Source organism: Hypanus sabinus, unplaced genomic scaffold (assembly GCF_030144855.1).
Source record: "Hypanus sabinus isolate sHypSab1 unplaced genomic scaffold, sHypSab1.hap1 scaffold_95, whole genome shotgun sequence".
Taxonomy (NCBI): Eukaryota; Metazoa; Chordata; class Chondrichthyes; order Myliobatiformes; family Dasyatidae; genus Hypanus; species Hypanus sabinus.
In genome coordinates, this window is record NW_026781804.1 from 921,453 (window position 1) to 934,640 (window position 13,188).

Here is a 13,188-nt window from a genome sequence, read left to right on the forward strand (position 1 = left end):
AGAATCACCGGTGAGATCCCCGAGGTCTGGCGAGTGGCTAATGAGTCTCTGTTTACTCAGGGGACAAGGGAAAATCCTGGGAACGATAGACCGGTGAGTCTCACATCAGATATTGGGAAATAGTCCGAGAAAATTCTTCGGGATAGGACAGATCAGCATTAGGAAGAGCCAGTATCTCTCCGTGAGGGGCAGGTCGTGTCTTACCAACTTGACTGGGTTTTTTTAACAATGTGATGAAAGTGATTTATGAGGGTAGGACAGTGGATGTGGTCGACGTGGATTTTAGTAATTTGTGTGCCAAAATCCCTCATTGGAGGCTAATCAATAAGATTAAGATGCAGAGGGTCCAGGGCAAATTTGCTGTTTGAGTTCAGAACTGGCTTCAGCAAAGGAGATAGAGGGTGGAGGTTGAAGGGATTCGAGCTAGAGGTCTCTAATTAGTGGAATTCTGCAGGGATCTGTATTGGGATCTCTGCTGTTTGAGATGTCTAAATGACCTGATGAAAATCTGGATAGGTGGGTGAGTAAGTTTGCAGATAATACCAAGATCAGTGAAGTAGTTGATCGTGTGGAAGACTGACAAAGAATACAATGCGATACAGATCAGGTGCAGGTATGGGCTATGAAATGACAGGCAGAGCTTAATCCAGGTAAATGTGAGGTGTTGCACCTCAGTTGGGCAGATGAAAGAAGACAGTACACTGTTAAGGGCAAGATTTTTAAGAGTGTTGCTCAGCAGGAGATCTTGGGATCGATGTTCATAGCTCCTTGAAAGTAACTACACAGTTTGATAAGGTAATATACCAAATCTCCTCAAACTCCTAATGAGATTAGCTGCTGGCGTGCCTTCTTCATGATTGGGTCAATGTGTGGGGCCCAAAATATATCTTCAGAGATGTTGATGGCTTCTCTCCACCGGCTGCCTCTCAACCCGTTCCACATTATTTACATCCACTGACCGATTCACATTTGTGAAATGTTACTTTTTGTCTGTGATAATGAAACATCCTTTGTGCTCTCATGAAATATTAACCCGTGGGGTAGGTCTATTGGAATTGTAATAGTTGCAACATCAATAGACAATTATTCAGAAGATGCTGTACAGGAATGTGTAAATCAGCCCAGCAGCCCAATGACAGTGATTGATGGTGCCCAGGGAGTGTTGCACAATAGACGGTCAAGATGGTGTCTGGGGAGTGTTATACAATAGATCATATATGTCAAACTCAAGGCCCGCAGGCCAAATCCGGCCCGCGGTGGAATTATCTTTGGCCCGCGAGATAATATCTAATTACTATTAAAGCTGGCCCCAGTAATCGAAGCGCCTATGGCGTATGATATGGCTAATGCTGAGTTTATTCAGGGTTTTCAGGGTTTTTAGTGTTTATTCGGTTTCCCTGGTTTATTTCCTGAATATCATTAATGAATAATTTTTTTTTCTATTAGAGCTGGCCCGCCGGTATATTGCATGCACCAGTAATACTACAAATCCCACAATGCACTGCCAGTGCATTGCTCACGCTTGCCTTACTCTCTCATCAGCATCCTTATGGCGCTAGTCACGTGTGGTCAACTTTCAGCTGTCCCTCACCCCAAGAATGGCTGAACGAAAGGTGGACTTTGAAAACAGGGGTTTTCAAGGCAGGTGGGAGGCAGAGTATATGTTCGCAGATATAAAGGGCAAACCTGTTTGTCTTGTGTGCGGAGACGGTGTGGCTGTAATTAAAGAATATAACGTAAGACGACACTATGAAATGAAACACCACGACAAATACAAGCATCTGGACAAGAAACAGAAGCCCGCGATGTGCGGTCAAAAGAGTGGATTGGTGGGCAGGATCTGAGAGAAGATGTGGGAGGAAAACGGCGCAGGTGAGCTGACAGCTTATCACTGCATCATACACCAGGAATCGTTGTGTGGCAAAGCCTTGAAAATGGAACATATAATGAGCACCATAACACGAGCAGTTAACTTCATAAGAGCCAAAGGTTTAAATCACCGCGAGTTCAAGTCGTTTCTGGAGGAGTTGGGTTCAGAATATAATGATTTGCCCTATCACACAGAGGTGCGATGGTTAAACCAAGGAAATGTGCTGTAAAGATGTTTCGAGTTGCGTGAGGAGATCTGTCAGTTCATGGAAAGCAAAGGGAAAGACACAACAGAGCTCCGCGATAAAAAGTTGCTTTGTGAAATGGCGTTTCTGTGTGACATCACGAGCCATCTCAATGCGCTCAACCTGCAGCTTCAAGGGCGGGGTCATGTGCTCACAGACATGTACGCTGCAATGAGGGCTTTTAAAACCAAGCTGCGCCTGTGGGAGACGCAGATGCAGCAAGAAAGCTTGAGCCATTTTCCGTGTTGCCAAACTATGAAAGAGCAGGTTTCTACTGCAGTATTCCCACATGCAAAGTTTGCTGAAAAACTTAGCATACTTGGTGCCGACTTCACACGGCGATTTGCCGACTTTGAAGCCCAAAAAAGCAGGTTTGAACTGCTCAGTAATCCATTTGCAGCTGACGTGGAAAGCGCACCAACCAACATACAAATGGAGCGGATTGAACTCCAATGTAGTGACACACTCAAGGCAAAGTATGACTCGGTGGGACCTGCACAGTTTCTACGTTTCATTCCCAACACAATGCCCCAGCTGCGTACCCAAGCTGCTCAAATGCTCTCTATGTTTGGCAGCACATATCTGTGTGAACAACTGTTCTCTTTGATGAAGATAAACAAAAATCACACAGGAGTCGTCTTTCTGATGAACACCTTCACTCAATTCTGAGGATTTCCTCAGCTCAGAGCCTGACTCCAAACATTGATGAACTTGCATCCAAGATGAGATGCCAAGTATCTGGCTTAGACTAGTGCGAATCACAGAGTGTTGGCCTGTGGAAAAATGTTTTCATTAGAAATTACTCCAGAAAAGCTTCAGATAAAGCCATAAGAAATAAATGCAACTGATTTTTTATTTATTTAATGTTCAATGTTGTTTTTGTAGGCAATAACCTAAGCTTTGTTAGTTCCAGGTTAATATGTGTAATAAATTCATTTCAATAAGTTTTGCAATAAACGCTGAACCAGTCCGGCCCTCGACTTGTACCGATTTATTAATTTTGGCCCACTGTGTATTTGAGTTTGACACCCCTACGTTAGGTCTGCATTTGTGTTTGCTAATGCTTGATTTCAAACGGTTTATTAATGGAAAAGGTATGGCTCCCAAAACAATCTTAGCCGAAATAGCATCGTTTCTTTCTCGTTGCCTACTTTCTTGTAATCTACGTCTGTAGGTTAATACCAATCATAAAAAGAATGCTTGCTAGGCAATCTGTTTCGTAAAAAAAACGAAATTCGTAAAGTGAAACAATTTTAGATATAGCAGAGACTGAGACACATGAGAGCAGGTTGAAAAAATGAAGGCAACGAAAGCTGTGGGAGCACGTGCGCATTCATTCGCACGTGCACAACTGATCCGGCCTGCATGAAGTCGCATTTTTCTCAATCCGGCCCGTGACCTAAAATGAGTTTGACACCCCTGCAATAGATGGTCAAGATGGCATCTGGGGAGTGTTGTACAATAGATGATCAAGATGGTGTCTGTGGAGTGTGGTACAATAGATGGTCAAGATGGTGTCTGGGGACTGTTGTACAATAGATGGTCAAGATGGTGTCTGGGGAGTGTTGTACAATAGATGATCAAGATGGTGTCTGTGGAGTGTGGTACAATAGATGGTCAAGATAGTGTCTGGGGACTGTTGTACAATAGATGTTCAAGATGGTGTCTGGGGAGTGTTGTACAATCGATGGTCAAGATGGTGTCTGGGGAGTGTTGTACAATCGATGGTCAAGATGGTGTCTGTGGAGTGTTGTACAATCAATGGTCAAGATGGTGCCCATTTTTTTTATTACAAAATCCTTTATTACAAATTTCGGTGCTATACAATATATACAAAACAGTGGCAAACACAATTACTGCACTACAAATAGACAATAGACATTACACCAGAATGTTGCCATCCCTATCTACGATGGCATTTACACCCCGCGGAGCCCAACGGTCTCGAAACTCCTCCAAGGCCGCTGTGGACTGCGCGTGTTCCTTTTTGGGAGTGTTGTACAATAGATGGTCAAGATGGTGTCTGGAGAGTGTTGTACAATAAATGGTCAAGATGGTGTCTGGGGAGTGTTGTACAATAGATGGTCAAGATGGTGTCTGGGGAGTGTTGTACAAAAGATGGTCAAGATGGTGTCTGGAGAGTGTTGTACAATAGATGGTCAAGATGGTGTCTGGGGAGTGTTGTACAATAGATGGTCAAGATGGTGTCTGGGGAGTGTTGTACAATAAATGGTCAAGATGGTGTCTGGGGAGTGTTGTACAATAGAGGGTTGAGATGGTGTCTGGGGAGTGTTGTGCAATCGATGGTCAAGATGGTGTCTGGGGAGTGTTGTACAATCGATGGTCAAGATGGTGTCTGGGGAGTGTTGTACAATAGATGGTCAAGATGGTGTCTGGGGAGTGTTGTACAATAGATGGTCAAGATGGTGTCTGGGGAGTGTTGTGCAATCGATGGTCAAGATGGTGTCTGGGGAGTGTTGTACAATAGGTGGTCAAGATGGTGTCTGGGGAGTGTTGTACAATCGATGGTCAAGATGGTATCTGGGGAGTGTTGTACAATAGATGGTCAAGATGGTGTCTGGGGAGTGTTGTGCAATCGATGGTCAAGATGGTGTCTGGGGAGTGTTGTACAATAGATGGTCAAGATGGTGTCTGGGGAGTGTTGTGCAATCAATAGTCAAGATGGTGTCCAATTACAATATTCTCCACAGTACATCTATAGAAATTTGCTGTGTCTTCAGTTACAATTTATTATAAACTAATTATTATTAAATTACTTCAGCAGAAATTATTAGAATATTAGAATTACTTTCGTAAGGGGAAATACAGACAGACACTATTTACCCTTCTTGCTGCCTCAGTAAAGCAGCCAGCGTAATCAACTACCCCACCCCAGACATTCTCTCATCTCCCCTCCCATCGGGCAGTAGATACAGAAGTCTGAAAGCACGTACCACCAGCTCAAGGATAGCTTCTACCCCGACTGTCATCAGACTCTTGAACAGACATCTTGTATGATAAGAGGATCTGTCCTGACCAGCACATTGACCCACTTCTATAGATGTGTGGTGGAGAGTATTTCTGACGGGTTACATCTTGGCCTGATCTGGAAACACCAATGCCCAAGATCAGAACAGTAGTGGATACAGCCCAGTCCATCACAGGAAAAGCCCTCCCCACCATTAAACACATCGACAAGCAGCATCCATCATCAAGGACCCCACCATTCAGTCCATGCTCTCTTCTCACTGCTGCCATCGGGAAGGAGCCTTTGGTCCCACAATACCCTTCAAACCATCAGACTCCTGTAACTTCAGTTCCTGTTCTGGGAGTTTCTTAAATGCCCCTAATATATCTGACTCTACCACCACACTGACAGGACATTCCATGCACCCACCACTCTTGTGTTTTAAAAAAAATTAACTTTGAAATTATGACCCCTAGTATTAGCCACTTACACCCTGGAAAAATGTCTCTGTTCGACTGATGCCTCTTTCCATCTTGTCAAGTCACCTCTCACCCTTGTCTGCTCCAATGATAAAAGCCTGAGCACACTCTCTAAAGCTTCCTATCTTTCCGAAATCCATCCTACCCAGTCTGCCCTGTCACGTATGGGGAGTTCAAAATCATTGTAACATCTGTGGTGGGGAGGAGGGAATGGGGGAAGAGTGAAGGAGACTGGAGGGGTAGGAGGGGGAAAGACTGAGGCGGAGGGAAGACCATGGGGAGAGGAAGGAAAGTGGGGAGCAGACAGCAGAGGAAGGGAAAGTGGAGGGAGACTGGAGATTGGGGATGGGATTAAGGTCTGGAGTGTGGGATGACGTGAGGTGACTGGGGTGGGGGGGACCCAATGCTGAGAGGGAGCCATGGGAAGGTGTGTGCTTCCGGGAAACTTTCTGGAAGTTTCCCTCGAAGCCACACACTGTTCTGACTTGGAAATACATTGCTGTTCCTTCAGCATCTCTGGGTCACAACCCTGGAACTCGCAAAATCAATGTGGGTGTCCCCACACATCAAGGACTGCAGCAGTTCAAGAAGTCAGCTCATCACCACCATCACCTTCTCCAGGGCACCTCTGGTGGGACAGTTAAACACTGGCTCAACCTCTGAAACTCTCATCCCTTTTGATGAAAAAATAACGAAATTAGTGCTGCTTAGGGGTTGCTGAGGGTGGAAGTGCAGATGGGGGTTGTGTTCGGCAGAGAAAGAGGATGGGGAACGTGAGCTGTACATTAACACTGAACATCGTTCTGTCCCTCAGTCACAGACTCCACACTCGGTGATCCGTGTGTGACCCACACCGTCCTGGATCAGCCCTGGAGGAGCACGAATTGTCCCAACACTGAGTGTACCGGTGGACAATGGAAGGGTGATGGAAATCTTGATGTGGGATGGTACAGATTTAACAGGTAAAGTGAGGAGATAATCACTGAGAAACTGGACACAGAAGGGGAATGTAAACAGGGGAACAAGGGGTGTGTGAATGGGAAATGCAGGGAGACCGGGATCATCACTGACTACACTGAGATGGGGAGTAAATACAGGGAGAGGGGAGATCCCACATTGTCAGGGTAGAGACAAGGGGGAGGTACAACAGAGAGGGAATTCCCAGGATTGGGGTGTTACTGACCAGAGACTGGGTACGGACAGGGTGAGTGTAATTTCCCATGTCTCTCTGAGTGAATAAACTCCCTCAGATCAGGGACTGACTCTCTGATTGTTGTTTCAGTTCCGGAGGATGGAAGATTCCGGAGACGGTCATTCCACAGGGTTGCTGCTGCGGGAAGAAATCAGGCTGGTTAAACGGTAGGGTCAGAGCGTGGATCAGTTATTTCCAGAGAGGGTCTGACTGATGACAGATCCCTTCACGTACAAATACAAACACAGATCTCAAACTCCCTGACAGGGCTTCCCACAGTTACCCGGACCACACTCCGGCCCTGGATCCTTGTGGAGTCCGGTGGAGGAGTTCCGGCTTCCTGGAGTTTCCCAGGAGTTGGGCTGTGGTTCCATGGATTCAAAGCTGGTGAATTCTCTGAATGTCAGCAAAATTTTTACAGTGGCTCCATCTGGGCTTTGCATCTGAGCCCAAAATGAGGAACATCAGGGGTGGGGCTTCACCAGCTGTCAGTCACATCAGGGGTGGGGCTTCACCAGGTGTCAGTCACATCAGGGGTGGGGCTTCACCAGATGTCAGTCACATCAGGGGTGGGGCTTCACCAGCTGTCAGTCACATCAGGAGTGGGGCTTCACCAGGTGTCAGTCACATCAGGGGTGGGGCTTCACCAGATGTCAGTCACATCATGGGTGGGGCTTCACCAGGTGTCAGTCACATCAGGGGTGGGGCTTCACCAGATGTCAGTCACATCAGGGGTGGGGCTTCACCAGGTGTCAGTCACATCAGGGGTGGGGCTTCACCAGGTGTCAGTCACATCAGGGGTGGGGCTTCACCAGATGTCAGTCACATCAGGGGTGGAGCTTCACCAGCTGTTAGTCACATCAGGGGTGGGGCTTCACCAGATGTCAGTCACATCAGGGGTGGGGCTTCACCAGGTGTCAGACACATCAGGGGTGGGGCTTCACCAGATGTCAGTCACATCAGGGGTGGAGCTTCACCAGATATCAGTCACATCAGGGGTGGGGCTTCACAAGCTGTCAGTCACATCAGGGGTGGGGTTTCACAAGCTGTCAGTCACATCAGGGGTGGGGCTTCACAAGCTGTCAGTCACATCAAGGGTGGGGCTTCACCAGCTGTCAATCATATCGGGGTCTGGGCTTCTCATTCTGTCAATCATACTGTATCAGGGCCTCACCTGGTGTCAGTCACAACATGAGAGGCATTTTTGTTACCAGACTAAACCCCTGGGTCTCTCAGACCAGGTGATGTAGGGAGGGTGGGGTGGGGAGTGTGAAGACAGCACATCACTGCTGACTGATTTACAGTGGGTCCTCATTCACATTCCCCGCTGTACTGTGGGACCGGGTGCATTTTACAGTGTTTATAAATCTCATTCCAGGTCCCCATCCCAACGTGGGAGAGGGGGAGGTGACCAGGACCATCTGCTTCAGCAAGGATAAAAAACCCTGTGAGAAGAACCAGGAGATCAGGGTGAAAAACTGCTCTGGTTACTTTGTGTATCGGCTGTGGCCGACAACCGAGAAAGATGCTGTGTACTGTACAGGTGGGTTACCGTTCCCCAGTGACTCTGGAGTGTGGGGGGGGGGGGGATGTGGTGAGAGAAAGTGTGAAAGTCTAATGTATCTGATTCTACCACCCCTGTGGGGAATCTCAGTCGCTCACATCTCCCTGTGTGAGGAACCTGTCTCAGAATCAGGATTTATATCACTGAGTTTTGTTGTGGAACATGTTAACTTTATGGCAGCAGTAAATTGCAATACATGATAAATAGATATGGGGAAAACAAACTGAGTTACATCAAGTATAGATATGACTATTAAATAGTTAAGTAAATAAGAAGTGCAAATGAACAGAAAAGAGAAAAGTAGTGAGGTTGTGTTCATGGGTTCAATGTCCATTTAGGAATCGGATGGCAGAGGGGAAGAGCTGTTCCTGAATCACTAGGTGTGTGCCTTCAGGCTTCTGTAACTCCTACCTGAAGGTAACAGTGTGAAGAGAGCTTGTCCTGGGTGGTGGGGATCCTTAATGATGGATGTCGCCTTCCTAAGGCATCCCTCCTTGAAGATTTCTCAGGTACACGGAGGCTAGTACCCATGATGGTAAATTTTGCAAGTTTTTGCAACTTATTTCAATCTTGTCCAATCGCACCGTCCCCACATACCAGATGGTGATGCAGCCACTCAGAATGCTCCACTTGCGGGGTGGGGGGGGACGCCACTGAACAGTTTCTATTAAAGTCAGGCAAGCCATCCTCGGAGAGTGAAAAAAGAATTCTCTTCAGATGCTGGGTTAAAAGCTGAGGAGGAAATGGAAAGAGTTCATGAAGGGAACAGCTGACCGTGTTCACAGAGAAATGGACGAAAGGTTTGCTCGTTTGCACGACACTGAAACCAAGTTTGGGTTCCTTCTCAATGTCGAGGGATTGTGTTACGGCGCTGTGGTGAACTACATATACCTGTCTGGACTGACTGCTCCTGTGGCTCCTCCCTCAGACCCCTGAATAAAGGCGATTGGAGGCACTGCCCCTCCCTCAGTCTCCAGGATGGTTGTTCCCCCACCGGGTCTGCTTCATGGAGCTGCCCTGCTGGGGAGCCAAGGCTTCAGCTCAGATGTAGAGTGTTGCCCCCGGTACATCCAAACAGACCCCCAGTAGGTCAGCAGGTCCAGGACAATGATGCAGGACTCAGGGATGTAGGCAAGCCACACCGCGTGCAGTCACCTCTTCCCTCTCAACATCGCGTGCTCCACCGTGTTTATCCCCATTCCGATGCGCAGTCACCTCTTCCCTCTCAACACCGCGTGCTCCACCGTGTTTATCCCCACTCCGATGTGCAGTCACCTCTTCCCTCTCATCACCGCGTGCTCCACCGTGTTTATCCCCACTCCGATGTGCAGTCACCTCTTCCCTCTCATCACCGCGTGCTCCACCGGGTTTATCCCCATTCCGATGTGCAGTCACCTCTTCCCTCTCAACACCGCGTGCTCAACCGTGTTTATCCCCACTCCGATGTGCAGTCACCTCTTCCCTCTCAACACCGCGTGCTCCACCGTGTTTATCCCCGTTCCGATGTGCAGTCACCTCTTCCCTCTCAACACCGCGTGCTCCACCGTGTTTATCCCCTTTCCGATGTGCAGTCACCTCTTCCCTCTCAACACCGCGTGCTCAACCGTGTTTATCCCCACTCCGATGTGCAGTCACCTCTTCCCTCTCAACACCGCGTGCTCCACTGTGTTTATCCCCATTCCGATGTGCAGTCACCTCTTCCCTCTCATCACCGCGTGCTCCACCGTGTTTATCCCCATTCCGATGTGCGGTCACCTCTTCCCTCTCAACACAGCGTGCTCAACCGTGTTTATCCCCACTCCGATGTGCGGTCACCTCTTCCCTCTCAACACCGCGTGCTCCACCGTGTTTATCCCCACTCCGATGTGCAGTCACCTCTTCCCTGTCATCACCGCGTGCTCCACCGTGTTTATCCCCATTCCGATGTGCAGTCACCTCTTCCCTCTCAACACCGCGTGCTCAACCGTGTTTATCCCCACTCCGATGTGCAGTCACCTCTTCCCTCTCAACACCGCGTGCTCCACCGTGTTTATCCCCGTTCCGATGTGCAGTCACCTCTTCCCTCTCAACACCGCGTGCTCCACCGTGTTTATCCCCATTCCGATGTGCAGTCACCTCTTCCCTCTCAACACCGCGTGCTCAACCGTGTTTATCCCCACTCCGATGTGCAGTCACCTCTTCCCTCTCAACACCGGGTGCTCCACTGTGTTTATCCCCATTCCGATGTGCAGTCACCTCTTCCCTCTCATCACCGCGTGCTCCACCGTGTTTATCCCCATTACGATGTGCGGTCACCTCTTCCCTCTCAACACCGCGTGCTCAACCGTGTTTATCCCCACTCCGATGTGCGGTCACCTCTTCCCTCTGAACACCGCGTGCTCCACCGTGTTAATCCCCATTCCGATGTGCAGTCACCTCTTCCCTCTCAACACCGCGTGCTCAACCGCGTTTATCCCCATTCCGATGTGCAGTCACCTCTTCCCCCTCAACATCGCGTGCTCCACCGTGTTTATCCCCACTCCGATATGCAGTCACCTCTTCCCTCTCAACACCGCGTGCTCCACCGTGTTTATCCCCATTCCGATGCGCAGTCACCTCTTCCCTCTCAACACCGCGTGCTCCACTGTGTTTATCCCCACTCCGATGTGCAGTCACCTCTTCCCTCTCAACACCGCGTGCTCCACCGTGTTTATCCCCACTCCGATGTGCAGTCACCTCTTCCCTGTCATCACCGCGTGCTCCACCGTGTTTATCCCCATTCCGATGTGCAGTCACCTCTTCCCTCTCAACACCGCGTGCTCAACCGTGTTTATCCCCACTCCGATGTGCAGTCACCTCTTCCCTCTCAACACCGCGTGCTCCACCGTGTTTATCCCCGTTCCGATGTGCAGTCACCTCTTCCCTCTCAACACCGCGTGCTCCACCGTGTTTATCCCCATTCCGATGTGCAGTCACCTCTTCCCTCTCAACGCCGCGTGCTCCACCGTGTTTATCCCCATTCCGATGTGCAGTCACCTCTTCCCTCTCAACGCCGCGTGCTCCACCGTGTTTATCCCCATTCCGATGTGCAGTCACCTCTTCCCTCTCATCACCGCGTGCTCCACCGTGTTTATCCCCATTCCAATGTGCAGTCACCTCTTCCCTCTCATCACCGCGTGCTCCACCGTGTTTATCCCCACTCCGATGCGCAGTCACCTCTTCCCTCTCATCACCGCGTGCTCCACCGTGTTTATCCCCATTCCGATGTGCAGTCACCTCCTCCCTCTAAACACCGCGTGCTCCACTGTGTTTATCCCCATTCCGATGTGCAGTCACCTCTTCCCTCTCAACACCGCGTGTTCCACCGTGTTTATCCCCATTCCGATGTGCAGTCACCTCTTCCCTCTCATGACCGCGTGCTCCACCGTGTTTATCCCCACTCCGATGCGCAGTCACCTCTTCCCTCTCAACACCGCGTGCTCCACCATGTTTATCCCCATTCCGATGCGCAGTCACCTCTTCCCTCTCAACACCGCGTGCTCCACCGTGTTTATCCCCATTCCGATGTGCAGTCACCTCTTCCCTCTCAACACCGCGTGCTCCACCGTGTTTATCCCCACTCCGATGCGCAGTCACTTCTTCCCTCTCAACACCGCGTGCTCCACCGTGTTTATCCCCATTCCGATGCGCAGTCACCTCTTCCCTCTCAACACCGCGTGCTCCACCGTGTTTATTCCCATTCTGATGTGCAGTCACCTCTTCCCTCTCATGACCGCGTGCTCCACCGTGTTTATCCCCATTCCGATGTGCAGTCACCTCTTCCCTCTCAACACCGCGTGCTCCACCGTGTTTATCCCCATTCCGATGTGCAGTCACCTCCTCCCTCTCAACACTGAGTGCTCCACCTTGTTTATCCCCATTCCGATGTGCAGTCACCTCTTCCCTCTCATCACCGCGTGCTCCACAGTATTTATCCCCATTCCGATGTGCAGTCACCTCTTCCCTCTCATCACCGCGTGCTCCACCGTGTTTATCCCAATTCCGATGCGCAGTCACCTCTTCCCTCTCATCACCGCGTGCTCCACTGTGTTTATCCCCATTCCGATATGCAGTCACCTCTTCCCTCTCATCACCGCGTGCTCCACCGTGTTTATCCCCACTCCGATGCGCAGTCACCTCTTCCCTCTCATCACCCCGTGCTCCACCGTGTTTATCCCCACTCCGATGCGCAGTCACCTCTTCCCTCTCATCACCGCGTGCTCCACCGTGTTTATCCCCATTCCATGCGCAGTCACCTCTTCCCTCTCAACACCGCGTGCTCCACCGTGTTTATCCCCATTCCGATGCGCAGTCACCTCTTCCCTCTCAACACCGCGTGCTCCACCGTGTTTATTCCCATTCCGATGCGCAGTCACCTCTTCCCTCTCAACACCGCGTGCTCCACCGTGTTTATCCCCATTCCGATGTGCAGTCACCTCTTCCCTCTCATGACCGCGTGCTCCACCGTGTTTATCCCCATTCCGATATGCAGTCACCTCTTCCCTCTCAACACCGCGTGCTCCACCGTGTTTATCCCCATTCCGATGTGCAGTCACCTCTTCCCTCACATGACCGCGTGCTCCACCGTGTTTATCCCCATTCCGATGTGCAGTCACCTCTTCCCTCTCATGACCGTGTGCTCCACTGTGTTTATCCCCACTCCGATGCGCAGTCACCTCTTTCCTCTCAACACCGCGTGCTCCACCATGTTTAACCCCATTCCGATGTGCAGTCACCTCCTCCCTCTCAACACCGCGTGTTCCACCGTGTTTATCCCCATTCCGATGTGCAGTCACCTCTTCCCTCTCAACACCGCGTGCTCCACCGTGTTTATCCCCATTCCGATGTGCAGT

The 13,188-nt window shown here is 49.9% G+C and overlaps 1 protein-coding gene across 1 annotated transcript in view; it reads left to right on the forward strand.

Moving 5' to 3' along the window:
• Positions 1 to 13,188, forward strand: part of LOC132390553 (uncharacterized transmembrane protein DDB_G0289901-like) — a 263,023-nt gene that overhangs the window by 89,029 nt on the left and 160,806 nt on the right. The window contains exons 3-5 of the mRNA XM_059963165.1: positions 6,376 to 6,523; positions 6,844 to 6,920; positions 8,132 to 8,296. Coding sequence (XP_059819148.1) covers positions 6,376 to 6,523; positions 6,844 to 6,920; positions 8,132 to 8,296 — 390 coding nt within the window. The remainder of the gene's footprint in view (positions 1 to 6,375; positions 6,524 to 6,843; positions 6,921 to 8,131; positions 8,297 to 13,188) is intronic.